At 54.4% G+C, this 24,520-nt stretch overlaps 1 protein-coding gene and 1 long non-coding RNA gene across 9 annotated transcripts in view; one reads left to right on the top strand and one right to left on the bottom strand.

Moving 5' to 3' along the window:
* Positions 1-449: 449 nt before the first annotated feature.
* On the bottom strand, positions 450-3,753 carry LOC123584066. Of its 2 annotated transcripts, XR_006705146.1 has the most exons (4): positions 3,565-3,753; positions 2,286-2,347; positions 1,676-1,793; positions 450-899 (listed from the first exon to the last, which is right to left on the bottom strand). It is a non-coding gene; the product is annotated as an uncharacterized LOC123584066 (long non-coding RNA). The 2 variants fall into 2 exon arrangements; XR_006705145.1 differs by having other exon boundaries at positions 450-1,793; positions 3,565-3,744.
* Positions 3,754-3,875: 122 nt separating this feature from the next.
* PAPLN (papilin, proteoglycan like sulfated glycoprotein) overlaps positions 3,876-24,520 on the top strand; it is a 36,480-nt gene continuing 15,835 nt past the window's right edge. For 4 of the 7 annotated variants that reach the window (XR_006705144.1, XM_045451458.1, XM_045451464.1 and 1 more), the window contains exons 1-15: positions 6,321-6,462; positions 9,510-9,581; positions 11,906-12,021; positions 12,860-12,920; positions 13,165-13,267; positions 15,033-15,163; positions 15,984-16,107; positions 16,472-16,552; positions 16,637-16,809; positions 16,930-17,053; positions 17,448-17,574; positions 17,947-18,012; positions 18,558-18,765; positions 19,347-19,529; positions 19,725-19,866. Coding sequence is in view for 6 of the 7 variants with exons in the window: in XM_045451458.1 (XP_045307414.1) it covers positions 6,322-6,462; positions 9,510-9,581; positions 11,906-12,021; positions 12,860-12,920; positions 13,165-13,267; positions 15,033-15,163; positions 15,984-16,107; positions 16,472-16,552; positions 16,637-16,809; positions 16,930-17,053; positions 17,448-17,574; positions 17,947-18,012; positions 18,558-18,765; positions 19,347-19,529; positions 19,725-19,866 (1,852 nt within the window). In the remaining variant the exon portion in view is untranslated. Of the gene's footprint in view, positions 3,988-6,320; positions 6,463-9,509; positions 9,582-11,905; positions 12,022-12,859; positions 12,921-13,164; positions 13,268-15,032; positions 15,164-15,983; positions 16,108-16,471; positions 16,553-16,636; positions 16,810-16,929; positions 17,054-17,447; positions 17,575-17,946; positions 18,013-18,557; positions 18,766-19,346; positions 19,530-19,724; positions 19,867-24,520 lie in introns of those variants that run through there. The other 3 variants (XM_045451462.1, XM_045451459.1, XM_045451461.1) reach the window with 3 other exon arrangements.

Genomic DNA, 24,520 nt, shown 5'->3' on the forward strand with positions numbered 1-24,520 from the left:
GCCATGCAGGAAGGTTAACTTGCCGGACACGTCCCAGCCAGTGAGTACAGATGCCAGATTCCAACCCAGGCCTGTGGACTACATGGACTTAACACCTCTTCCAGCCCCACCGTCTCCCACCGCCTCCCCCGCGATGGAATTCAGCAGGCCACCGGCCTCTGTCACCGTCATTAACATTGTGCTAACGTTGTGAACCCCATTTGTAGTCATGTTGTGTTTAATTTGTGCAGGTCTACAATCCCTTATTTGCAATTATGAAATTCAAAAGGCTCTGAAAACCAAAAGGTTTCTCCTAGACTTGTGAGTAGGTGTGGCCTGAGGCTATTCAGAGTCTCAGTTTAGCCTGTTTAGGTGAATATTTGTATGTTTTGCTGCAGAGGGTTTTGTTGTTGATTTTGGTTGATTGGTTTTGATTAAAGAAAGCTTCCAGAAAGTACTGGAGGTAGTATGTCATATGCAGTTTAGTAACTTCTAAAATCTGAAAAATGCTCAACCCTGAAACACATTTGGCCCCGAGAGTTTCTAATAAGGAATTGGGGCCTAGACATATGTAATAGGATTATAGTTATATAAAGCTGTAAAAATAAAAGGCTTAGACCTAGTTTTATGTCCATGCATTTTTAAGTGGTATCATGCTCTAAAATAAGGGTCAGGATAATAGGTTCACAGATTACTGAAGTTAGAGAAGCTCCCCACCCCACCCTACCCCCTCAACAAAGTTAGTAGAATTTCCCCTTTCATTTAACTTGAGCATTGGGAATTGCGTTTCCGAATTGAGAGGTGCTGGTCCTCTGACTTTCTGAGTAATGTTTCTAGGCCTTTGGCACAAGGCACAGACACTTGTCAGCTTCCAGGCTGAGAATTATCCAAATACAGAGGCAGAGGAGATGAGCCGTGCCCTGAGCGTGCAGTGGAGAGAGAGAAGAAAGGATCTGAAGAGCTTTGGCAGCTGGCCTGTGGGGGTCCCAGTCCCCAGCCCTCCCTGGCAGCAGCAGAGCAGGGGATGCTGAGGCAGAGGCACAGGGGTCTTCAGAGGGGGAGAGAGGACCTGCCCTGTCCCTGTCACTGCTGATAGGGGCACCGAGGCCACTGCCACTCAGCCATGGGACACCCACCCTGAGCTGAGGGGGACCCTCCGGGCCTGCATGCTGCAGACTGGCGCCACACCCCACATTGACCTTTGTGGGGGCCCGAGCTCTGAAGCCCCCTCCCACTTAGGAAGCAGAGGGTGGGCACAGTGGGCTCCTCACACCTTCTCCCTTAATGTCTCCAGGAGTTCATGCAGTTAGCTTCTGCAGGAGACTGTAGGCCGACCCTTACGGTGTGTGTGAGCGTGTGTGTGCACACACACGTGTGCAGGGGTGAGTGTGTGTGTTCCCGTGTGGAAGGAAAGGGATGAGATTGAGGCTGGAGCTGCTGGGCGGAAGCCAATCAGGAAATATTTTCTGGAAAGCCCCCTACTTCCCTCCGTGTTGCTGCCCTAACACCAAGCGTCTTCAAATGGCCTCGCCCTCCCTCCTGGTGCCCTGTCCCAGGATCTGGACTGAGGATGGGGCAGATGGGGTGGGTCTGTGTCAGGCCTGATGTCACTGAAGGACATCCCAGGATTTGTTCTTTCTCTCTGGGTGGCCCTCGTGTCTGCAGGAAGTGTCGGGGAGCTGTATTTCTGTCCCACCTTTGAGCATAAACCTCCCCTCCACAGGTCAGGTGGCTTATCTTATGACAGCACTTGTCAGATATACTGAGCTTTGGACTTCTTCTCATGGTCTTGCTCGGTGTTTCAAGGTCCTGACCTGGATATGGCAGCAACAGGGGGAGGAAAACAGATTAGTGTTGGGATCTGAAAGCACAGAGTCAAGTTGAGGGGCAGACTGGCAAGGGGCATTTAACGCTCCCCTCCCCCACCCACCCGCAACTTTGAATGACTCCAGCAAGGGAAATGGATAGATGCATGGGAGGGGGAGGGAAGAAAAGGCAGAGAGAGAAACGGAGAAATCCTCTCATGTGAAGCGTTCTTTTTCCTTTTGGATTTCCTTTTGCAGATAGTTTTATTCTGGATTAACACATAGCGCTAGAATGCAGTGCCCTACTAGAAGGTAAACTCCCCAAGGGCAAGACGGTCTGTGTGTTGCGACAGCTTGGGACAGCCGACCACGTCTCTTCCCAGCTCTGTGCTTAGCGACATCACCTTGGTAGCCTGAAAACAGCCACGGAGTATTTACCCACGGAAGTTGATAAAGGCTACTGGGCAGCACTTTTTCCCTCCAGAGAGCTGGGTGTTAAACGCGTTTGCCACCACTGGACAGGTCTCTCCGCAGCTTCTGGAAGAGGAGGCCTTCAAGTGTCCCTGGAATGAATAAACAACCATCAACAAGAGAGGGAAGAAGAGAAGCAGCATCCTCTCCAAGTCCAGTTAAACAAGCGCCGTGTGCCAGCAGCTGCACATCGGAACGAGGTTCCCATCCAGGCAACCTGCCGACTCTTGCTTCGTAGGTCTTGGCGGTCAGGGTGCAGCCGTGCTCCTTCCTGTTGGGGTTGGCATCTCCGAGGACCATTCAGGGTTTTCTCTGGGGATGATATGGGTCATTGTAACCTGAAAGTGGTGGTGGCAGCTTCCAGAGACCAACAGGACAGTCCTAACCAAAACTGCTCCTGGGCCATGGTCTATGGCATTGGTGGGGACTCTGGCCCTTGCCTGTGCCTGATTCTCCAGGCTTCCTGTCAGTTCCATGAGCTCTCAGTGTCCTTACTTAAGCCTCAACTTGCTCAGCTGAGCCTCGCACAGAGGGTGGGTAGAGTAGGGAAGTACTTAGCCGCTATAAAGTGGCTTCCACTTTCCCTGACCTTGCAAGATTCACAATTTAGAGGGAGGAAAGCGACACATTCGTATCACTGTAGTAGTTCCAAAGTGCAATCCCGGCTCCGTGGGAGCACAGAGGTAGGCTTTAAGGGAAGGCCTCCTGGAAGTGGCCTATCCTTGGAGTCTGGAATGGGTTTCCATTCTAACCCAGCCTTACAAGAAGATCTGGCCACTTATTTCTAGGCTGTGTCCCTGGATCTGCAATCTGCTGAGATGATCCAGATGTAAAGAACGCAGGAAACAGGCAGAGGGAGCACGGGGCAGAAGGAGCTTTTGCTGAGCACGCACTTAGTAGGAGCTTTATAGCGGCTAAGTACTTCCCTACTCTACCACGCTCTGTGTGAGGCTCAGCTGAGCAAGTTGAGGCTTAAGGAGGTGACATGATTTAGTCCTAAGTTCACACACAGAGCAGAACAGGTTCCCAGTCTAGGTCTGTCTGCCTCCAAGGGCTGTACCCCCTTCTGCACCCTGGGCTTCTCAGACCAGCAGGTAGAAGGGCCAGGCAGAGGGGGATTTACAATGAGAGGGAAGGTCTCTGGTCTCACCCCAGAATCTTCTTTCTAAATCACCATTTTGTGTGTGTGTGTGTGTGTGTGTGTGCACCAATTGTGCACACAATTTTTGGTGAACAATTATGTTCTGGGCACCGTGCTCACACATCCCTCTGGGGTAGAGAACTTGAGGCTTGGGAGAGGACTACTTACCCAAGCCAGGAACTGCTCGAGCCTGGCTCCTTCACGCTGTGTGTTGACTCTGCTTCCCTACCTTCTGGGTCTTCTTTGCAGCGGCGGTGGGGAGCCAGAAATCATGGCCCTGGGTGCCTGAGAAGGGATCACTGAGGAAAAACAGGGGCAGAACAGGAAGGTGCCTCAGCGGCCCCACCCCCCAGAGCAGGAGAAGCAGCTTCCTCCCACTTAAGGGACCTTTGACCAAGCCCAGAAAATTCCTGGCTGATGGGGGCAGGGAGTGGGGCTTCTTGAATGGAAGAAGCTATTTTCCTTTTCTAGACAGGCTTTGGGTAATTCCACTCCCTTTTCTCTGCCAAGCTTTATCTTTGCCTAAGAATTCACACTAGTCCCCAGGGGCCCCTGCTACACAGCTGCTGCCGCTTCTTTCTTCACTGATGGGTAAGAAATGGGACAGATGTAAAATGCTTATGTTTTAATAAGCGTTTTGTCTGAGCATCAGTGACAACTTAGAGAGATGATCTACAGGGGCTGCCGCTCTCAATGGGGGCGGGGAGCTTCCTACTGGTGTTTCTCTGCCCGAAAGGAGGCCATGGGAGAAATGACCAGTGCTCAGTGTAAGTAAAGGACGGAAGGTATAAGATGAGGGAGGGGGCTTGGGTGGCTCAGTCGGTTGAGCATCTGACTTTGGCTCAGGTCATGATTTCGCGGTTTGTGGGTTCGAGCCCCGCGTCGGGCTCTGTGCAGACAGCTCGGAGCCTGGAGCCTGCTTTGGATTCTGTGTCTCCCTCTCTCTGCCCCTGCCCTGCTTGCAGTCTCTCTCTCTCTCTCTCTCAAAAATAAAAAAAATAAAGGAGATGAGGGAAAGGGACCTGCCCACCTCCCATGTGGCCCAGGGCCAATGCTATTTTCCTGGGGGTAGGTGATTTTCAGTCAAAAAGGGGTGTCAGGCAGAAGTGCCTTCGCTGAGAAAAAGGACAATGCGGAAAGGAAATGAAATGTATCACATGTATTGAGTCCCTACTTTGATCCTAACTAGTGCCTTGGGCACAGGTGATGGGGAGGCAAGCTTTGTCCTTAGCCTCTTACAAGCTGAGTCAGGGAGACTCGGGTTCCCACAGAGTGATGCACCATAAACTACAGCAGACAGGGACAGAGACTGAGGGAGCGGGGTGGGCACCAATTCTGCCTGCTACGGTATGGGGAAGGCTTCTAGAAGAGGTGACCTTTGGTCAGGGCCTTGAGGGATGAGTAGTAGCTTGCAAGGTAGAGTGGATTTTCAGAGTGCATTCTAGGCAGTGTGAAAAGCTGGCTGGGAGGGTAGCAAACAGCAGCCTGTGTGAGGAGAAACAGCTGTGGCTGAAGTACAGGCATACTTTGGAGATACGCCAGGTTCAGCCCCAAACCACTGCAATAAAGCGAATATCACAATAAAGTGAGTCAAATAGATTTTTTGGTTTCCCAGAATATATAAAACTTAGGTTTACACTATACTGTAGTCTATGAAGTATGCAATAACATGTCTAAAAAACTAATTAAAAAAATTTTTTTAATGTTTTAGAATTTATTTTTGAGAGACAGAGAGAGAGACAGCATGAGCAAGGGAAGGGCAGAGAGAGACTGAGACAGAATCTGAAGCAGGCTCCAGACTCTGAGCTGTCAGCACAGAGCTTGACACGGGGCTCAAACTCATGAGCGGTGAGATCATGACTTGAGTTGAAGTCAGACGCTTAACCCACTGAGCCACCCAGGTGCCCCTAAAACATTTTTTTTTAAAGTAAACTGTATGCCCAGCACAGGGCTCCAACTAACAACCCCTGAGATCAAGAGTCATGCTCAGCGGGTTAAGCTGAGCTTTTGATTTCGACTCAGGTCATGATCTCACAGTTTGTGAGTTTGAGCCCCACAGGGGGCTCTGCACTGACAGCACAGAGCCTGGTTGGGATTCTCTCTCTCCCCCTCTCTCTGCCTTGCTCCCCTCTAAATAAATAAATAAATAAATAAATAAATAAATAAATAGATAGATAGATAGATAGATATTTAAAAAAGAAAAAACAGAGTTGCATGCCCTACCAACTGAGCCAGTCAGGTGCCCCTAAAAAAAAAAAACATTTTTTTCTAATTAAAAAAGACGTCATTGATGAAAAATGCTAACTGTCATCTGAACTTTCAGGGCATCCTAAGCACTGATCCCTGGTCACCATAACATATAATAATGAAAAATTTTGAAATATTGCCAGAATTACCAATATATGACACGAAGTGAGCAAATACTGTTGGAAAAATGGGGCCAGTAGACTTGCTCTAGGCAGGGTTGCCACAAACCTTCACTTTGTAAAAAATGCAATAAAGTGCAATCAAGCAAATTACACACACACAAAAAAAAACACAACAGAAAACAAAAAACCCCAAAACACAAAACCACCCAACAACCAAAAACCCTCAATCCTCCAAACCAACAACCCAAGGAGGCACAAGAAAGTGAGGTCTGCCTGTACGGAATTCAAGGGTGGAAGAGGCGGACGGCTGGACGCAGAGGTGTGTTGTATGTAAGGTGAGCATGGAGCGGGATGATACAGAGATGGATGGCTTAGACAGAGGAAGTGGGACCGGGGTGGTGACTGGTGCCCCCCCAGTAGAGGAAACACAGAATGGAGGGCAAGCCAAGCTCTGGCACAGACCCAAGGGGATGCAGCACGGGTCACTGCAGGGGGGCGGGGGCTTTCCATTGGGATTGGGGATGGGTGTCTGCAGGGCTGGCAGGGGCGGGGGGAGATGGGGCGGGGAGAAGTCAGCCAGCGGCAGGGAGAGAAAGTCCAACCTCCGCAGGCGTTCCGCGCCGCCAGGCCAACCTCCCATTCCAGGGGCGGGCACCGACGGAGCAGCGCTGCGTGCCCCGCGCGCCCGGAGACCCAGGTAGGAAAGCGGAGGGACAGTGCCCCGGGGGCAGGGGCGGCTCGCTCCGGGGCTGCTGCAGGAACGTGCCCCGCCTGGCCCGCAGGAAGAGCGGTATCGGAGGAAGTAGGGGGTCCCGGAGGGGAACCCGCCTCCGGCTCTGTCCACCGAGGTCACCGCTCCGCACCGCACCTCGGGCGGGGCTGGGAGGTCACCGGCGGGCGGGAGACGCCGGGAGCCACTGGGGCTAGTGGTGGGCGGTCGGACGCAGCCGGAGCCCCGCGCAGACGCCGTCCGCCCCCTCGGACCTTGCCTCGGTGGGACGCCTTTGCCGCGCCTCCCAGGCGCCGGGCCCAGGAGACCGAGCGTGCCCCTCCCGGAGGTGCCGTCAGGGTCAGCACGTGCCCCGTGGCCCTGGCGCCTCGCGTGGGAAGGTCACCTTTCCACTTTGGGGGGTCTGCGCCCGCGCGTTCCCGGGAGGGCGGGTGGGGGGCGCGGGCCCGTCCCCGGGCCGGGACTGCGGACCGCGGGCGCCTCCTCGTGACCGACGTGGGGAAGATTCTTGCGTGGGAGGCAGACAGGGAAGGGTGTCGCACCGGCCTCGGGCGACTCCGCATCCGCTGGGGACCTTGCGGACACGTGGCGCCTGGCGCGCAGGGACCCCAAGTACGGGTCGCGGGCCAGCCCCCGCGAGGAGGAGCAGACGGGCTTGGCCTCCGCTTCGGCCCTGGTCCGGCACCGCCGCGTTCCTCGGGGACACGGTGTGAAAGGAGCCCCCACTCTCGGTCGGGTGCGCAGCGGGCCCTGCCCTCGGGCAGTTGGGGGAGCCCCGCAGAGTAGTCCGGTGCCCAAGACCCAGGGCTGGTCTTTTTTGCGTTTTTCTCCCAAGTGAATTGAAATAGCCTTCCAGGCTTTCTAGGACCCTGGGATTGCATATGTGGGCCTTGATCTAGTGTAATTGCAGCCGTGGTGGTGGTACCTAGTAGCAATTTTAAGTCCAGTCTTTCTTCTGTCCTTCCGTCTCTCCCTTGGCTCTGCTCACCTCCGCCCCTTAAGGCAGCCGGCTTTAGAGAAGCATCTCCCCAACACTCATCTTGGCATGAGCCCTAGAACAGTACGGTGCTGTTACAGGAGCTGCGGGGCGGGGGCGGGGTGCGCAGAGCAGAGGTCGTCCTGGGCGGTGGGGTGTGGGGAGAGAAGGCCGTCCCCCCTGCCCCCCCCTCCCCCCGCCTGCAAGCCCCAGGAACCTCTGATTTGACTGTGAAAATAACGACCAAATGAATCAGTGTTTGTGCTAAATTAACGAAGCATGTACGTCGCTAAACGTGCCAGGTTAAATTTTGCTGAACTTGGCTTGTGTGTGCTCTGTTTTGTCCTTGTAAAATGAAGTCATTTTATGCTAAAAAAAAAAAAAAAAAAAAAAAAATTAGAACATTGGTAGAATTACAGATTTGTAAATTTGAACTTACAAGTCAGTACTCGCTTGCTGTTTTGTACTGAAGGAGCAAATTGCTTATGTCATTCTTTGCTACAGTGCACAGACTGAACACACACACCACACTGGGGTCCGCTTGTGGAGACTTTCTTGTGCAGAGAAATGCTGACTTGGGTTTACAGTAGGGTTACAATTGACATTTTTAAAGCATTTGAGCTTTGAAAGCATCTTGGGAGAGTTTTTTAAATGCAACTTTTAAAAATGTTTATTTTTGAAAGAGTGTGCGTGCGCATGAGTGGGGGAGGGGAAGAGAAAGGTAGAGGATGAGAAGTGGGCTCTGTGCTCATAGCCTGATTCTTTGGGGCTTGAACTCAAACCTGGAGATCATGACTTGAGCCCACGTTGGGCGCTTAACTGACTGGGCCATCCAGGCGCCCCCAGAGAATTTCTTTAAAAAAATTGTATATATATATATTTGTAAGATTTTATTTTTAAGTAATCTCTACACCCAACCGTGGGGCTCAGACTCACAACCCTCTCATGAAGAGTCGCATGCTGCACCCACTGAGCTAGCCAGGCGCCCCTATATTAACAAGTTTTAGAAACAACTGGTGTGATTGATTAAAAAATTTTTTTTAAATGCTTATTTATTTTTGAGAAAGAGAGAGAGAGACAGAGCATGAGTGGGACAAGGGCAGAGAGTGAGGGAGACAGAACCTGAAGCAAGCTCCAGGCTCTGAGCTGTTGGCACAGAGCCCGACGCGGGGCTTGAACCCACAAACCTGGAGATCGTGACCTGAGCTGAAGTTGGACGCTTAACTGAGTCACCCAGGCATCCCTGTAATGGATTTTTAAAAAGCAATCTCTTGGGGCGCCTGGGTGGCCCAGTCGGTGCAGCATGCAACTCTTGACTTCTGCTCTGGTCATGATCTCGGGGTTCTTGAGATAGAGCCCTGCTTGGGCCCTGCGAGCTGAGAGCGTGGAGCCTGCTTGGGATTCTTTCTCTCCTCTCTCTGCCCCTCCCCCACTCATTCTCACGCTCGCTCTCTCTCTCAAAAAAAAAATAAACAAAAATTTAAAAAGCAACCTCTTGCTAAATTAAAAATAGGCTGATTGCTTTGATTCTGAACCGGTCTTTCAACAAGAAGTATTTTTTTAAACGCTTATTTATTTCTTTTGAGAGAGAGATGATGTGAGCAGGGGAGAGCCAGAGAGAGAGGGAGAGAGAGAGAATCCCAAGCAGGCTCTGCGCTGTCACCACAGAGCCCTACGTGGGGGCTCCATCTCACAAACCACCATATCTTGACCTGAGCGGAAACCAAGAGTCCGACACTCAGCCCACTGAGCCACCCAGATGCCCCTCAACGAGAAGTATTTTTAATTGCCCTCTTTTTTTCCCCTTTGAATCGTGAAAGAAGATACTCTTGGACTTTTAGAAGCCAGTAGTAGGCCTTCTCCACTTCTACCCCCCTCCCTCCCCGCCGACATGAGCGCCACTGAGCCCCATGGCCTTCCCTCTGGTCCCCCTGTGGCTCTCTGGTCATCTGTGGGCAACGGGGAGGGAGGGATGCACCCCTGCCCACCCACTGACCGGTTCTGATCCCTGCCCTGCCCACCCCGGCCTATTCCACAGGCTGAGATGCAGGCTGAGATCCGGATGTTCCTGCTCGTGCCCCTGCTGCTGGCCCCGGCCCCTGGGTCCTCGGTGAGTGTGGCCCTACCTGGCCAGGCTCCCAGCTTGGGAGCAGGGAATGGGGGATGGGGAATGCCCCAGGGTTTAGGACCAGGGAGGAGCCACCCCACCGCAGCTCAGAGCCCTGTCCCTGTGGGGAAGGCCAAAAACAATAAAGTTCCTTTAAAAGCGGATGGCACCTTGAAGGGGTCTAGTCAAGGTGCCCGGAGCTGCCCACCAGGCTGCAGGGTGCAATTTGCAGGAATGGCAACTTGCCACTGCCCTCCTCCTTCAGAAGCTTAGACCCCCCCCCCCCCAGTAGTCTTCCAGGGAGGAAGGAAGGGGAGGGGGCTGTGCTGGCACAAGCCAAGACGCAGGCTAGATGGCTCATCCCATCTGCAGTCTGCCTGGGACAAAGTGGGCTGCTCCTCAGCTTGACTGTTTGTGCTTCGAGGTTTGTGGGTGCCAGTCATTCCTCCTCGCTGGGGGCTGGCATCCAGGGCAGGGATGGCCAACAGACCTCTCTGAGATGATCAACGTCCTGAATCTGTGCTGTCCCGTAAGATAGACACTTGGTTACCGAGTGGCTACATGTGGCTACTGAGCGCATGACATGTGGCTAGTGCAGCTGAAGAACTAAGTTTTTTCTTTGATTTGATTTCTTTAATTAACTTAAATAGCCACACGAGGCTCATGGATACTGCATTAGTGCAAATTTAGAGGACACGGGAGCCCACTGGTGATCAGGGTAGCTGTTTTGTTAACAGGGCCTGAAGAACAGAGCTCCCTGGAGAGCAAACCTGGGGGCCTGAGGTTATATGAAAAATCTTCTAGATGGCAGGACAAACCTCCAGGAGAGAAGGGGCCACAGAGCTGGGCTTGGTCCTGGGAGCTGCTCCTGCCAAGCTTCTGCTGGCATTGACTGGGTGGAAGGCACAGAAGCAGCCAGGTCCCATCCTGCCCCCGGAGAGCTCTTTGCTAGGGGGACCCCCACATCCCTGTCCACCGTCTGTGAGACAGGCAGTCCCTGGGGAAGGAGGGGAAATGCCGCCTCTGTAGAGTGTGAGTCAAAGATGAGAAGGGGCAGGGCCAGGCAGCATGGGCCACAGTCAGAGTGATGGGTGGACTAGAGGCCAGCTGCCCACGGTCACCTCTGCCACCCCATGGTCCTTGCTCCCTAAATGTCACACCATGAGATCCTTGGCACAGGCTTTCTCTGGTGCCTGGGCATGAAGCCATCGCTCAGGTGGAGGGGCTATGTTGCCAGAGTCAAGGCCCCAGGAGGAAACCCAGAGCCACCCCCTAACAATTGTGTGACTGTAAGCAAATCATCAGGCCTTAGATTCCCTTTAATTGGGGGTTATAATACCCACCCTCAGGTTCCTGTGCAGGTGAAGTGAGTCAAGGTGCACAAAATGACCTGGGTCCTATTAGGTGCTTTCTGTCTTAGGAACACCTGAGCAACCTTTTCCTGCCTCCTCCTCCCCACACCATGTGAGCTCAGGTGGGGCCTAGAACTCTCCTCCGCCCTTCCACTGCACGCACCCAGCTCAGCTGCCTCCTATTTCTGGCCTCAGCCAAGGGCAGAGCCACCACGGGGTCCCCGAGTGCCTCTTGGCTCTTCTCAGTGCCGACAGGGGTTAGGGATGAATAAAGCGGATATGCACCCTGGCCATCACGCCCAGTCACTGCCTGCCAACCCCAGGCTGGTCGGGAGTGGTTTCCTCTGCCTCTGTTTCCATCCACTCACACCTTCTCTCACCCCCACCCCTGCACGGCACAGCACAGCCCTGGGAAGAGCGCAGCAGGAAAGGGGGCCCCTGAGTTGCCCTGGGAGGAGGAAGTCAGAGCAGGAGAGACTGGGTACTGAGAGCAGGAGCAGGTGAGGACAGGCCAGCAGGAGGACGGGCTGGACCCGCTTATTCTGGCTCCACACCATCAGCTTGTGGTTTGAGTAATTATAGAGAAACAAAACATGCCTGTGCTGCCCGTGGCTGAAGCCAAATGTGCTTTCGTTCCTCGGGGAGACAGTGTGGAGGGGTAGGTAGCCCGGCTGTAAGATCTGGCAGGCTTGGTCCCTCCCTCCCATCTGCCGGGCAAGTGGATATCTGCTTCGTGGGTGCTGGGCACAGGAGGCCAGGGCATGCTTGCAGTAGGGCTTTTGGCCCCTTATGGTGAAAGCTGGCGAGTTCTGTAAACGAATGTTCGGGGTGCCTGGTGTTCTTGCCGAGTCCTTGAAGGGCCTGGCTCCCAAGGTGAGATCGGGGAATGTTTTTAGGCAAGGGTCCTCTGGGGAGCCCCAGTGCCCTTGTGGGGGGCTGAGTGACTCACACTCCTCTGCGTATCTTTTCCTCCAGGCTCCCAAGGTGAGGCGGCAGAGTGACCTCTGGGGCCCCTGGGGCAGCTGGGGCCCCTGCAGCCGGACCTGCGGAGGGGGCATCAGCTTCCGGGAGCGCCCCTGCTACTCCCAGAGGTAGGGGAGGCTGGCCGGGGCCAGCCTGTTAGAAGAGGGCAGGGGGCAGGCTGGTCGGGGAGTCCGCTGGTCCTGAGCAATAGGTTTGCTCTGGGAGCAGCATCGGTGGAATATTTGGAATCAAGTCCATTTCCCACATACGTACACTCTGATTCCAACAATCAACCTGATTTCAGGGGAACTAGAGACAGGCCTGCCTCACGTGCCTGAGTCTCGAGTTCCTAATGCTTCAGGTGGCAGGTGCAGTAAATTCTTGGTGAATTACTGAACGATCTTCAACAATTGCTAACCTGTGCATTTTCTCCACCTGCAGCCTCTTTAAGTATACGTGTCTCCCACTTTAATAAGTGAGGGATCAAGCGCCTATGTGCCCTGCACTCTGATAGGTGCCATGACGGGTGGGGCACAAAACAAGGGGGTGACCCTTTGCCTGTTGGTGGGTTACCTCACTATTCCTGAGAACCTTGCATGAAGAGGAAGAGACATGAGCTATTATTCTAAGCACCTTATGCTCATATACACCTTAAATGGCAGAATAACGTTACCAGATGTGCATATATTCCGTCTTATTTTATCTCCAAAGGCAGAATTGGGGTCTTCTTTGGAAAGCTGCTTTAAGAGGCCGAGTAGCCCTGAGTTAGAGAAAGTCCAGAATAGGCTGCTGAGTCCAGCTTCTTCCAAGTATAAACTCGGGGCTCATTACACCTAGCTGGGGGAACCTGTGTGTGCACAGGCGTCCCTCCTCTGTCCAGCGGGGCCTGCGGGGGAGCCCCAGGAGGAGGAGGGGGTGTTGGTTGGCGGGGTCCGGGCCTTCCCGGTGCGGTGTTCTCATCCTCAGGACAGACGGAGGCTCCAGCTGCGTGGGCCCTGTCCGGAGCCACCGTTCTTGCCACACTGAGGTAAAGCTCTGGGACCCCCTACCCGGCTGACCTCCCAGTCCCCGGGGCGTCCTCCCACTGGCGCACAGCCTGGGCTGCGGGAAGCCCCTTCCTCACCCCACACCGCAAATGACAGCCTCCCCTCCAGCAGCCCAAAGCCCCAGCAAGGAGGTGCTCTGGAGCTGCGCCAAGCAGCAAGGAGGTGTGGGGAGGGGGGGGGAGGAAGCGCCCACCTGCCCCTCCCTTCCCTGCCGGCCCCCCGCAGAGCTGCCCCACCGGTGCCAGGGACTTCCGGGCCGAGCAGTGTGCCCAGTTCGACGGCCAGGACTTCCAGGGAAAGCGTTACAAATGGCTGCCCTACTACGGGGGTAAGTGGCGGTCCTCCGCACCGGTGCCCCTGCTGCTGCACCCCGCCTTGCTCTGCACTGCGCCCCACCTGTTTGGGATCTCCTCCGTACATTGATCTTCCGTTGCACAATTCCTACCACCATTGTACAGATGCTCTGTCGAATACATTAAACAACAACAACAACAACCTTACGGTGCCACCGTTCTCCTGGCGTGTGCCCACTGCAGCACAACAGCCGGGGTCATTTTGAGGTCTCTCCATCCTTTTTTCCATCTCTGTTTTTCAAACAAAGCCATGAAGGCCACGTCCTTGCCATGTGAAGCCCGGCTTTGTTTGGCCTGCTCCAGAAGTATTCCTCAAGGTGCACAGAAGCCTTGGGGAGGAGGAGTGCTGGTAGGGTGGGTCCATGTTTGGGCCAACTGCAGGCTGGGGCTGCAAGGGGCTTGGTATGGCAAGAGTCCATTTACTCAGGATCTCTGGCCCCCAAGGGCTTGCTCTGAAGAGCTTTGAGGAGAGTGGCTAATTTTTAGAGCAATACGGTTTCAGAAAAAACACTTGTACGTAATTAAAACATTTTAGAGGCGTCAGAAGATTCCTTAGGCTAATCCTGAGTGTTAGTTTTCACTGCCCATTGCAAATGACTCCTGGGAAGTATGGTACTCTGGATTCCGAATCAATGAGCATTTATATCCTGTGTGTACCAAGGGATGGGGAAGAGGGTCTTGGCTAGAGGAGTGGCCCCAGGGGAGCCTGTTGACATTCTTTGCTCTGCCTGGATAATTTAAATGTATCCATATTATAGAAAAATAAGGGGGCACCTGGGTGGCTCAGTCGGTTAAGCGTCCAACTCTTGATTTCAGCTCAGGCTGTGGTCTTGCGGTTTGTGAGTTCGAGCCTTGCAGCAGGCTCCGTGCTGACAGCGTGGAGCCTGCTTGGGATTCTCTGTCTCCCTCTGTGTCTCTCTCAAATGTTTACAAAAATTTTTTTTTTTTTATTAAATTTTTTTTTTCAATGTTTATTTATTTTTGGGACAGAGAGAGACAGAGCATGAACGGGGGAGGGGCAGAGAGAGAGGGAGACACAGAATCGGAAACAGGCTCCAGGCTCTGTCAGAGCCCAGAGCCTGACGTGGGGCTCGAACTCATGGATTGCGAGATCGTGACCTGGCTGAAGTCGGACGCTTAACTGACTGCGCCACCCAGGCGCCCCTTTTACAAAAATTTTTAAAAAGAAAAAAATTGGAACACAGAGGAAAGGTTAGAAAGGGTCATGCAAGGGATGCCTTCTTTGGTGTTTCACAGGATTGGTCTAGCATTCCATTTTAGCATTTTTCACGTTATTTTCTCTATATACATTTACGCATTTATAGTTATTACATAGCACCATTTTGCATCGTGTGTTATAAGCATCTTCGCACGTTACCGTGTAGTCCTTGTAATTCTTTATAGCAAAGTCAACGTGCATAGTATTCTATGAATAATTTACTTAGAATAGCTGACTGTTAACACATGGGCTTGTCTATAAGGATGAGGTAGACCTCTTCAAGTGGCTGGCTTTTTCTTTATCTTGGGGTTTTTCTTCAACTTGATCCCCAGGAATGCAGCAGTTTTGTGGCCGTCCCTTCTCCCTGGGGTGGGGCGGGGTTCTGAGCCACTGGGGGAACTGCTGCAAGGGCTTTCTGTCTCTGCCATCTGTGTGATTCTGGCCCCTGCCCATGCTTCCCTGTTCCTAGGGTAGGACTTGGTGCTTGCCCGGGGTCTCAGCTTTTCCCTTTGCCTGCTCAGCCCCGAACAAGTGTGAACTGAACTGCATTCCCAAGGGGGAGAACTTCTACTACAAGCACAGGGAGGCTGTTGTGGACGGGACGCCCTGCGAGCCTGGCAAACGGGACGTGTGTGTGGAGGGCAGCTGCCGGGTGAGTTGCACCCCTGCCCACCTCCCACCTGCTCCCTGCCTCCCCCCATGCTGCCCATCCTGGCCTTGGGCTTATTGAAGGATGTCCCCCTGCCCACCCCCACACCCCCACACCCCTGTTACTCAGCCTGGGGCCCCACTCAGGCTTATTGCAGGATGTCCCCTGCCCCACGCCAGCAGGGCCAGTGGCTCTCATGAGCTTGATGTCTTACCATGACCAGCTTCTAAGGTGTCTTTGCATTGTAGATGCCCTAGGACCTTTTAACTTTGCCCTTTGAAAACTTGAGCACCGGGATAAGAGCAACCCTCTGGGTGGCAAGTTACAGAAGCCCAACTAAAACTGACAAAGGGCGGGGGGGTGGAAAGCCATCGGGGGATGGGCTGGCGACTTCAGGTGCCTGGATGAGATTGCTGGAAACGTGAGGTGTGTACATGGCCACCAGCAGCTCCAAGCTCTGGCTGGAGAGGGTGCCCTCTTTCCGGGAGTTCCAGTGAGCTGGGGCTCCCTCTGATTTGTCTTGGCTCGGGGCGTCCCATGAACCACTCTCTTTGACCAAGGTGTAGAACCTGCTGATTTGCCCACACCCACCGTTGGGGGGCTCTGTCCACACTGTGGGAAATGAGGTGTTGTTGCCAGAGGAGGGGAGACGGGTGCTGAGCCGGCAGAAGAGGTAGATGGCCGGCCACAGGCTACATCCAATGCTTACTCGGCCTCAATGGCTGATGAGTACTCACTGCTCTTCCCTGATCTGACCAGCGTTTGGATCCTGGTGTATCTGTGACTCCCTCTGGTCTTTTTCATCTCCTCCTCTGCCCGGTAGGCCGTTGGCTGTGACCACAACCTAGACTCATCAAAGGAGGAGGACAAGTGTCTGCAGTGTGGGGGTGACGGCACCACCTGCTATCCCGTCACAGGCACCTTTGATGCCAATGACCTCAGCAGAGGTGGGGGTTCTCTGGGGGCCCACAGGCCATTGAGACGAGGGTGTGTTGCCTGTCCCTTCCTCTCCTGCCTTCCATTCCATCCGAGTAACCCTCATGGCACTGGGAGGGTCCAATCTGGCAAGTGTGATCTCACACTGCCACCAGCTGGATGCCCCTGCCAACCCTCCCCCACGGTCCCCGTTTCCTCCCTCCTCTCCCCAATCCCCAGTCAGTTCGGGCACCCAAGCCTGCCGACCCTTCTCGCCTTTGCGGGGCCACTTTCCCTTCTGGAGGACTCTTCTCCAAGCTGCCCAGCCCTGCCTGTCCCTGACCCCATCTGTGCTGCCAGGGCGTGGGTGGGCCCAGAGTATCCTTGCCCCTGCAGGCTACAACCAGATCCTCATAATTCCCTCGGGGGCTACCAGCATCCGGGTGGAGGAAGCGGCCGCCAGCAGGAATTTCCTGGGTGAGTGGTCCGGGGCGAGTCTGGGCTGTGGCAGGGCGGTGGGTCCTGCCCCAGCTGCTGACCGGGCGGCTCACCTCTGCACAGCGGTGAAGAGCATCCGTGGCGAATACTACCTCAACGGGCACTGGACCATCGGGGGTGCCTGGGCCCTGCCTGTGGCCAGCACTGTCCTGCACTACGAGCGAGGGGCCGAGGGGGACCTGGCGCCTGAGCGGCTCCTGGCTCGCGGCCCCACCTCAGAGCCCCTAGTCATTGAGGTGAGGGGCTGCCAGGGAGCGGGGCCACCTGCTCCCCGAGAGGCGAGGTGGGGGCCACTGGCCTGCTGATGAGGAGGGATCCCACTGGGGGCAGGCCTCAGTGAGGACCCTCCCGCACAGCTCCTCAGCCAGGAACCCAACCCAGGCGTGAGCTACGAGTACCACCTGCCCCTGGGCAGCCCCCGGCCCGGCTTCCACTGGAGCCACGGCTCGTGGAGTGACTGCAGCACCGAGTGCGGTGGAGGTGAGGGCAGCCCCGGGGAGATGGACACGTACGTGGGACATTTGCATGTCTTGGGGGTCACCTGGAGGAAACCCAGGGGTTGGAGACTCCATGAAGGGCCCCCCCCCGCTTCTAAGCTAAGAGAACCAAAGAAGGCTTCCCCAAGGTGGCATCGGAGGCTGGGCTCTGAGCCGATGACCATGCATCGTAGTAGAGTTCCATCACCAGCAGATCATACTCCTCAAACCTCAGTTTCCTCATCTGTAAATTGGAGATGACGATGGCACGTATCCCAGGGGGTCAGCTGAGAATCAAGATGACACTTGGGGTGTGTCCAGAATGATGCCCAGCCCAGAGAATGCGTTTGGTGAAGGCTGACTGACCCCCCCTGCCCGCGATGGCCGGGCCTCTACAGGTCACCAGTCCCGCCCAGTGTTCTGCACCACTGACAACGAGGTCTACCCTGACCACATGTGCCAGCCCCAGCTGCGGCCGGCTGACCACCGCCCCTGCAGCGCTCACCCCTGTCCACAGACCAAGCGGTGAGGCCTTTGCCAGCCCCCTCCGCCCATGGTGGGGCCCGGGCCCTTGGATAGGAAGGCAGTGTGGTCTCTAGGCCACTTGAGCAAACAGTTGGGTTGGTCCAGGTCTCCCTACAGCTGTGGCCAGAGTGGGGCAGAGGCAGCTGCCACGGGGGGAAAGCAGTAGAGGGGCACGGGCATGAGATCCAGGGCTGTTCTGTCCATTCATGTGTGCCCAGTGCTCAGAATGTCCAGGCCGGTGGTGGGAGAGTGGGGAAAGGTACTGGAGGCCCTGTCTGAGCCAGCAGGGGACTTGGCAGATGCCAAGAAGTGGGCCAGGGATCGGGCCAGAGGGCCTGTGGGCATCAGCCATGCCTTTGTTCACGCACCAAGGACCTCTTACCTGCACCAGCCCAGAGCGTGGCACCTTGCTGGGGCCCAGCGTGCCTGCAGGAACAGGTAATCTGCAGGCCACAGGCTCCCTGCCACGTTGGTGCAGTCCTTCCACTCTCATGGCCTTGGTGGCAGCTGGCCTCTCGGGATGGTGGTGGGCTTGGCTTTGCATGGTGCACTCGGGGCTGCCCTTTCCTCTGGTCCTTGTGCCGCAGGGCCGGGCGGTACCACTCCACGAGTAGGTGAGCACGACCCCTCTGGGAGATGCCCCAGCTAAGGTCAGATGCAGTGGCAATGGAGTCTGGCTGGGGACGACAGGGCACCTGGTGAGAAGGAGAAAGGGGGATCGAGTGAGGACAGGAAAGCTAAAACGGGCAGCTAGGCTCCGTGCTGTAGGGACCAGTGCTCGGTGGTGGGAGATGGCAAGTGGAGGGCTTGGCCTTTGGTGCAGAGCTTTCTGCCTCCCCTCCCCCTTGCACCTATCAGGCCTAGATTGGGGCCAGGTTGGGGGATCCCCAGTCCACTCTGCGTATGACAGCCGGTGCCAGCTTGGGCCTGGGCTCCGGCTCCTGCTGCTGGGCCAGCCTGACCGGATTCCTGCTCCCTGCCAGCTGGAGGACGGGGCCCTGGTCGCCCTGCTCAGCCTCCTGTGGCGGCGGCTCCCAGTCCCGCTCTGTCTACTGCATCTTGTCTGATGGGGCTGGCGTCCAGGAGGCCACTGAGGAGGCCGAGTGTGCAGGCCTGCCCGGGAAGCCCCCCACCATGCGGCCTTGCAACCTGCAGCGCTGTGCATCCTGGAGCGCGGAGCCCTGGGGAGAGGTGAGGCCCCTGCCTAGAAGGGGCTGGGGTGGGGGTGGAGGGAGGGGAGGAAATCAGGTGCTGGGCCTTGGGGGCCTGGGCGGCAGCAGAGTCTGACTGGGAGCCTTCTCCTCTGCTTGGGAAATAGATCCGGGGAGGTAAAGTGACCTGCTAGGTGGTCTTGGGAGCTGTGGCCAAGGCGGGGGCTAGGAGGAGCTTCTTGGACTCTTCCTCCTTCTCCAGGATCCCAGGCAGGGTGGGAATGGCTTTGCCTTGGCACGAAGAAGCAGCTGAGCCCATTGCTTGGGGACGAGGGAGGAGCTGGCACCGTCTGGGGCTGCTGGTCAGCTGCTTCCGGCACGTACATATGTCCAACTTTCGAACGAGGGGATGTGGAAAATGTACCTAAGCTTGGTGTCAGCAGCCCTGGTGTAGGCTGTGTGGCCTCAGAAGAGTGACTCAGCCTCCCTGAGCCCGGGAACCGGACGTGGGCAGTAGAGTGCTGTCCACCCTCCGTGCCGGCAGGTGCTCCTCCAGCTGTCTGCCCTGGCATGGCTCCTCCGGGCGAGGACGAGCTCCTGCTGACAGCCTGGTCCTTACAGTGTTCTGTCAGCTGTGGTGCCGGGATCCGGAAGCGGAGTGTCACTTGCCGGGGCGACGAGGGGTCTCTGCTCCAGGCGACAGCGTGCTCCTTGGAGGACCGCCCCCCCGTCTCTGAGCCCTGCGCGCATGAAGACTGTCCCCCCGTCAGCGACCAGGCCTGGCATGTGGGCGCCTGGGGTCTAGTAAGCACTTGCCTCCTTCGCTTCCATAGCTGCTGCCCAATCCCGGCCCCTTGGGTCTCTGACAGGTGGCCGGACGCTTGACCATGCTTGGGTCTAACCTGCATTACCGGGCGTGTTCCCCCTCCCTTCCTTGTGGGGACCCCCAGCCTCAGGGTCTCTCTCCTTCTGTTTGCACGCCTACCCCGCGGGCCCCAGTGCTCCAAGAGCTGCAGCTCGGGCACTCGGCGTCGCCAGGTCGTCTGTGCCCTCGGGCCGCCCAGCCGCTGTGGGAGCCTGGTGCAGTCCAAGCCTGGGGAGGTGGAGCCCTGTAACACACAGCCCTGCCACCTTCCTCCAGGTGAGGACGGGGTGGGGGTGGAGGGGGTGTGGAGTGTGCCTGGCCTGACCTCTTTCCCCACCACGAACCAGCCAGCGCTTCCTAAGTGCCACCCGGGCACCGGCGGGGCTCCTGCGTCTCTGTCTGCTGAAGGCTTTGCCGCCCGCAGCCTCTAACTCTGTGCAGCCCCGTGATCAGCCCGGTTTCCCCGTCTGAGGCCGTGTCCCCATCCCACCCCCCAAAGCCCACGTAACTGCCGTCACTCTTGGGATTATTTCCTTGTGCCGCAGTGATTGCATACGGCTTGTCAGGCCTACTGGCTTCCTTATTCCCGTTTATACCCCTTCCCCCCCGAACTTAGCACGAGGTGGGTACTCGGTAAATGTTTATCATCGAATGACTGCGTGATTGAGTACAGAGGAGGGAGGTGGTCCAGGAGAGCTTGTCCTCACACACTGCTCCTGCCCTTGTCTTCCCCTTCCCCTCCCCCCCATCCCGACTGGGAAAGATGTCCCAGGTACGAGGAGCTGCAGGACAAAGGGCCCAGAGGCCGGTACTTGCTCGGTGTGACGACGGGATATTGAGGAAGAATGTGGGTTGGGGCTCAGCTGGGAGGAGGGGAGTGTGGGTGGCGGCCCCTGATACCGTAGGAAGGTGTGTTTGGCCCTGACGTGCTAGTGGTGAGGGCCCCGTGAGCCACGACGGTAGACCTCCAAGGGAGGCCCCTGCCACGGTGACTAAGAGCAAGTTGTCTGGGGTTAGCAGCTAACCTGAGTTTAAGTCTCTACTCTCTGTTGCTGACCAGCCATGTGGCTCTGGGTGAGTGCCTCTCCTCTCTGATTCTTGATTTGCCCACCCGTACAATGGGGTTAATAAGGGTCCTTTTCTTACGATGGTAACTTGGCACTGTGCCTGAACACACAGAGCTTGATAAGCAAAGCGTCGGAAGCAGTGGTGGTGAGGCCGTGTGGGGGCCCCTGGGCCAGGCTCCTGGGGTGCCTCGGCCTGGCCTGGCCTTTGTGGTGCCTGAGCAGGAGGCCCCTCCAGCTCCTCTGAGTCCAGCCCCCTGGAACCACTGACACCTTCCTGGAAGAGGTGGCCCTGAGCCTGCCCCAGAGAGGCATTCACGTAGGTAGAAAGGAAGGAAACAGAAAGCATTTCAGGCCAGGCTGAAGTGCAAAAGAAATAACCTTCATTGCTACTTTTATAAAAATAATCTGTGTTCGTTGTAGAAAATTGGAAGATATTAGGAAAGCAGCACATAGACAAGTGGGATTGCCTCAATCCCATGCGTTAGTGGGATGAATCGAGTGTGTTTCCTTGTTTTGTGTGTGGGATTTTGTGCATGCTTTCCCCCCTTACAGCCATTTGGTGTGTGAACGTTTTCTCATCTCCTGACTCCTCGACAGAAGTCCGTGATGGGCGGGAAGTTAGAACTTAGGTGGCTTCTGGGGTGTAGGTACCGTTACTAACGCTGCGGTGCTAACTGGTGTGCCCAAGGGAGTCCTGCGGAAGCCTCTGCTCCTTCTCTTTCTAGAGCAGCACTTGCTGGCAGAAATAGAGGGCAAGCCACATCTGTTACTTAAAATGTTCTAAGAATCGCATTTAAAAAGTAGAAAGAAGGGGCGCCTGGGTGGCACAGTTGGTTGGGCGTCTGACTGTTGATCTCAGCTCGGGTCATGATGTCAGAGTTCATGAGTTCGAGCCCCACATTGTGCTGATGGTGCAGAGCCTGCTTGGGATTCTGTCTCTCTCCCATTCTCTCTCTCTTTGCCCCTCCCCCTCTTGTGCGCCCCTGCTTGCTCGCTCTCTTTCTCTCTCTCTCAAAATAAACTTAAGAAAGGAGAAAGAAACAGGTGAATTTATATTAAATAATGTTTTGTTCAGGGTGCCTGGCTGGCTTTGTCAGTAGAGCATGTGACTCAATCTCAAGGTAGTGGGTTAAGCCCCATGTTGTTGGGTATAAAGATTACTTAAAAATTTCTTTAATTTAAATAGTGTTTGGCGGGGGGCCCCTGGGTGGCTCAGTCGGTTAAGCGTTCGACTTCGGTTCAGGTCATGATCTTGTAGTTCGTGGGTTCGAGCCCCGTGTCGGGCTCTGTGCCGACAACTCAGAGCCTGGAGCCTGCTTCGGATTCTGTGTCTCCCTCTCTCTCTCTGCCCCTCCCCTGCTTGTGCTCTGTCGCTCTGTCTCTCCCCCTCAAAAATAAACATTAAAAACATTTTTTTAAAATAATGTTTTATTTAACCCAATTAAATATTTTTAACATGTAAGCAATATAAAAAATGGCAGGATATTTTACATTCTTTTTTTCACAAGATTAAAAAAAATAAATCTTCTAAATTCCGTGCATCACTCAGACAGCATATCTTAATTCGGTTGCTAAAATTTCACTGGCATACTTGATCTATATTTAGATTTCATAAAATGTACAGTTGGAAGAGTAGACTCGCATACTGAAGTTGTTCCAAACATACTGAAGCATTTTCCACTAAGTGAATCGAGCATCAGTTTTTAAGTGTAAAACTAAGTTAATTCTAATTAGAATAAACGTAAAACTCAGTTTCTCGGTCACTCTGGTCACATTCCAAGTGCTCAGTAGCTAGCTCTGCCTGAGGCCAGTGGGGCCCCAGAGCCAGCCCTCAGCCAGGGTGCCGGGGTGGTGGCAGGAGGTCTGTCCAGGGTAGGTGGGGCTCTTAGGGCTGGGGACCTCAGGCCGGGACTGCCGATTAAATTTGTCCGATAGGGGGGCGCCTGGGTGGCTCAGTCGGTTAAGCGTCTGACTTCGGCTCAGGTCACGATCTCACTGTCCATGAGTTCGAGCCCCGCGTCGGGCTCTGTGCTGACTGCTCAGAGCCTGGAGCCTGTTTCCGATTCTGTGTCTCCCTCTCTCTCTGACCCTCCCCCGTTCATGCTCTCTCTCTGTCTCAAAAATAAATAAACGTTAAAAAAAAATTAAAAAATTTGTCCGATAGGCCCAGGGGAGCCATTGAAAGCTTTGCAGGTTGATAGTGACCCTGTGAAAGCTATTTAGGAGGACAGTCTGAAGCGGAGCCTGTGGGAGCAAGACCCTGGCGGGGAGCAGGCTGCAGAAATGCAAGCGCTCACAGGGGCCCTGAACAGGAAGGGCCAGGCACTTGCCCAGCAGAGCCTGGGGCCCACGTGGTGCATGGGAAGGGGCCCCAGACTCCAAGTTAAGCGTGAAAGGTGGAAGAGAAGAGGGGAAGCGGGGGCAGGGTGGGCTGGGCAGAAAGGTGCGTTTCAAGTTGAGCTGACAGAGGGGCCTGCTGGCTGGGGACTGTGAATGCGGTTCTGGGGGTGCCCGCAGGAGATGACGGAACTGGGGAAAGAGTGTGAGTCTGCCTTCTCCCGGGGTTCGGCCTGGGTGGGAGAGGCCATGAAACGAAAACAGATTTTATTGCGTATCTGCTAGGGTCTTCCGGCCCTAAAGTATTTTTTGAATATTCCCTGGGGGCTGGCAAGAGCTGGTCCTTGTGGAGATGGAATTTTCACTTAGTTTTTATAACTTTGTTCCATTATGTGGTAATATGCGTATTGTGGAAAATTTGAAACACACAGATAAATAGAAGGAAGTCCCCCACTCCCATCCTGCCACCACCCCCCCCCACACCCACCCCCCCCCCACGAAGTGCTCAGAACCTTTCACCAGGAGCATTTTGGGGTGAGTGCTGTTATGCATCATAAAAAAAAAATTCCTGTTCATACTTAGCCTTTTGTGGTTTTCTCCATTTTATGACAAAAAATCTTTTTGATAACTCTGAAGTGCTTAAGTATATACCATAAAATTCACCCACTGGAATGGTATAATTCATGATTTTTCATAAGTTTGTTACCAAGTTGGACAATAAGATGGTGAAAAAAAATCTCTCATGTTTCTGAGCAGACCCTCATCTGCTCAGGAAGACAGGCCTGGTTGTTTGTTTAATTCCAGTACATTTAACATATGGTATTATATTAGTTCGAGGTATACAATGTAGTGATTCAACAATTCTGTACTCCGTGCTCATCGTGGTAAATGTGCTCTTAATCTCCTTAACCTATTTCCCGCATCCCCCACCCGCTGCCCCTCTGGCAGCTGTCAGTTCTCTGTGGTTACAAGTCTGTTTCTTTCTCCTTTTTCTTTGTTCATTTGTTTCTTAAATTCCACATATGAGTGAAATCCTAGAGTATTTGTCTTTCTTTTATTTTGCTTAGCATTGTACTCTCTAGATCCATCCATGCTGTTGCCAATGGCAAGATTTCATTCTTTTTATGGCTGAGTAATATTCCTTTGTGCATATGTACATCTTCTTTATCCATTCATCAGTCGATGGACACTTAGGTTGCTTCCAAATCTTGGCTACTGTAAATAATGCTGCAATAGACATAGAGATACATACATCTTTTTGAATTAGTGTTTTTGTATTCTTTGGGTAAATAGTAGTAGAATTACTGGGGGTCATGTGGTAATTCTACTTTTAATTTCTTAAAAATCTTTATTTTTGAGAGAGAGAGCACGCAAGCAAAGAAGGGTCAGAGAGAGAGAGAGAGAGAGAGAGAAAGAGATACAGAATCTGAAGCAGGCTCCAGGCTCTGGGCTGACAGCACAGAACCCGATGTGGGGCTCAAACTCATGCACTGTGAGATCATGACCTGAGACGAAGTTGGACGCTT

Source organism: Leopardus geoffroyi, chromosome B3, assembly GCF_018350155.1.
Source record: "Leopardus geoffroyi isolate Oge1 chromosome B3, O.geoffroyi_Oge1_pat1.0, whole genome shotgun sequence".
In the NCBI taxonomy this organism is placed as follows: domain Eukaryota; kingdom Metazoa; phylum Chordata; class Mammalia; order Carnivora; family Felidae; genus Leopardus; species Leopardus geoffroyi.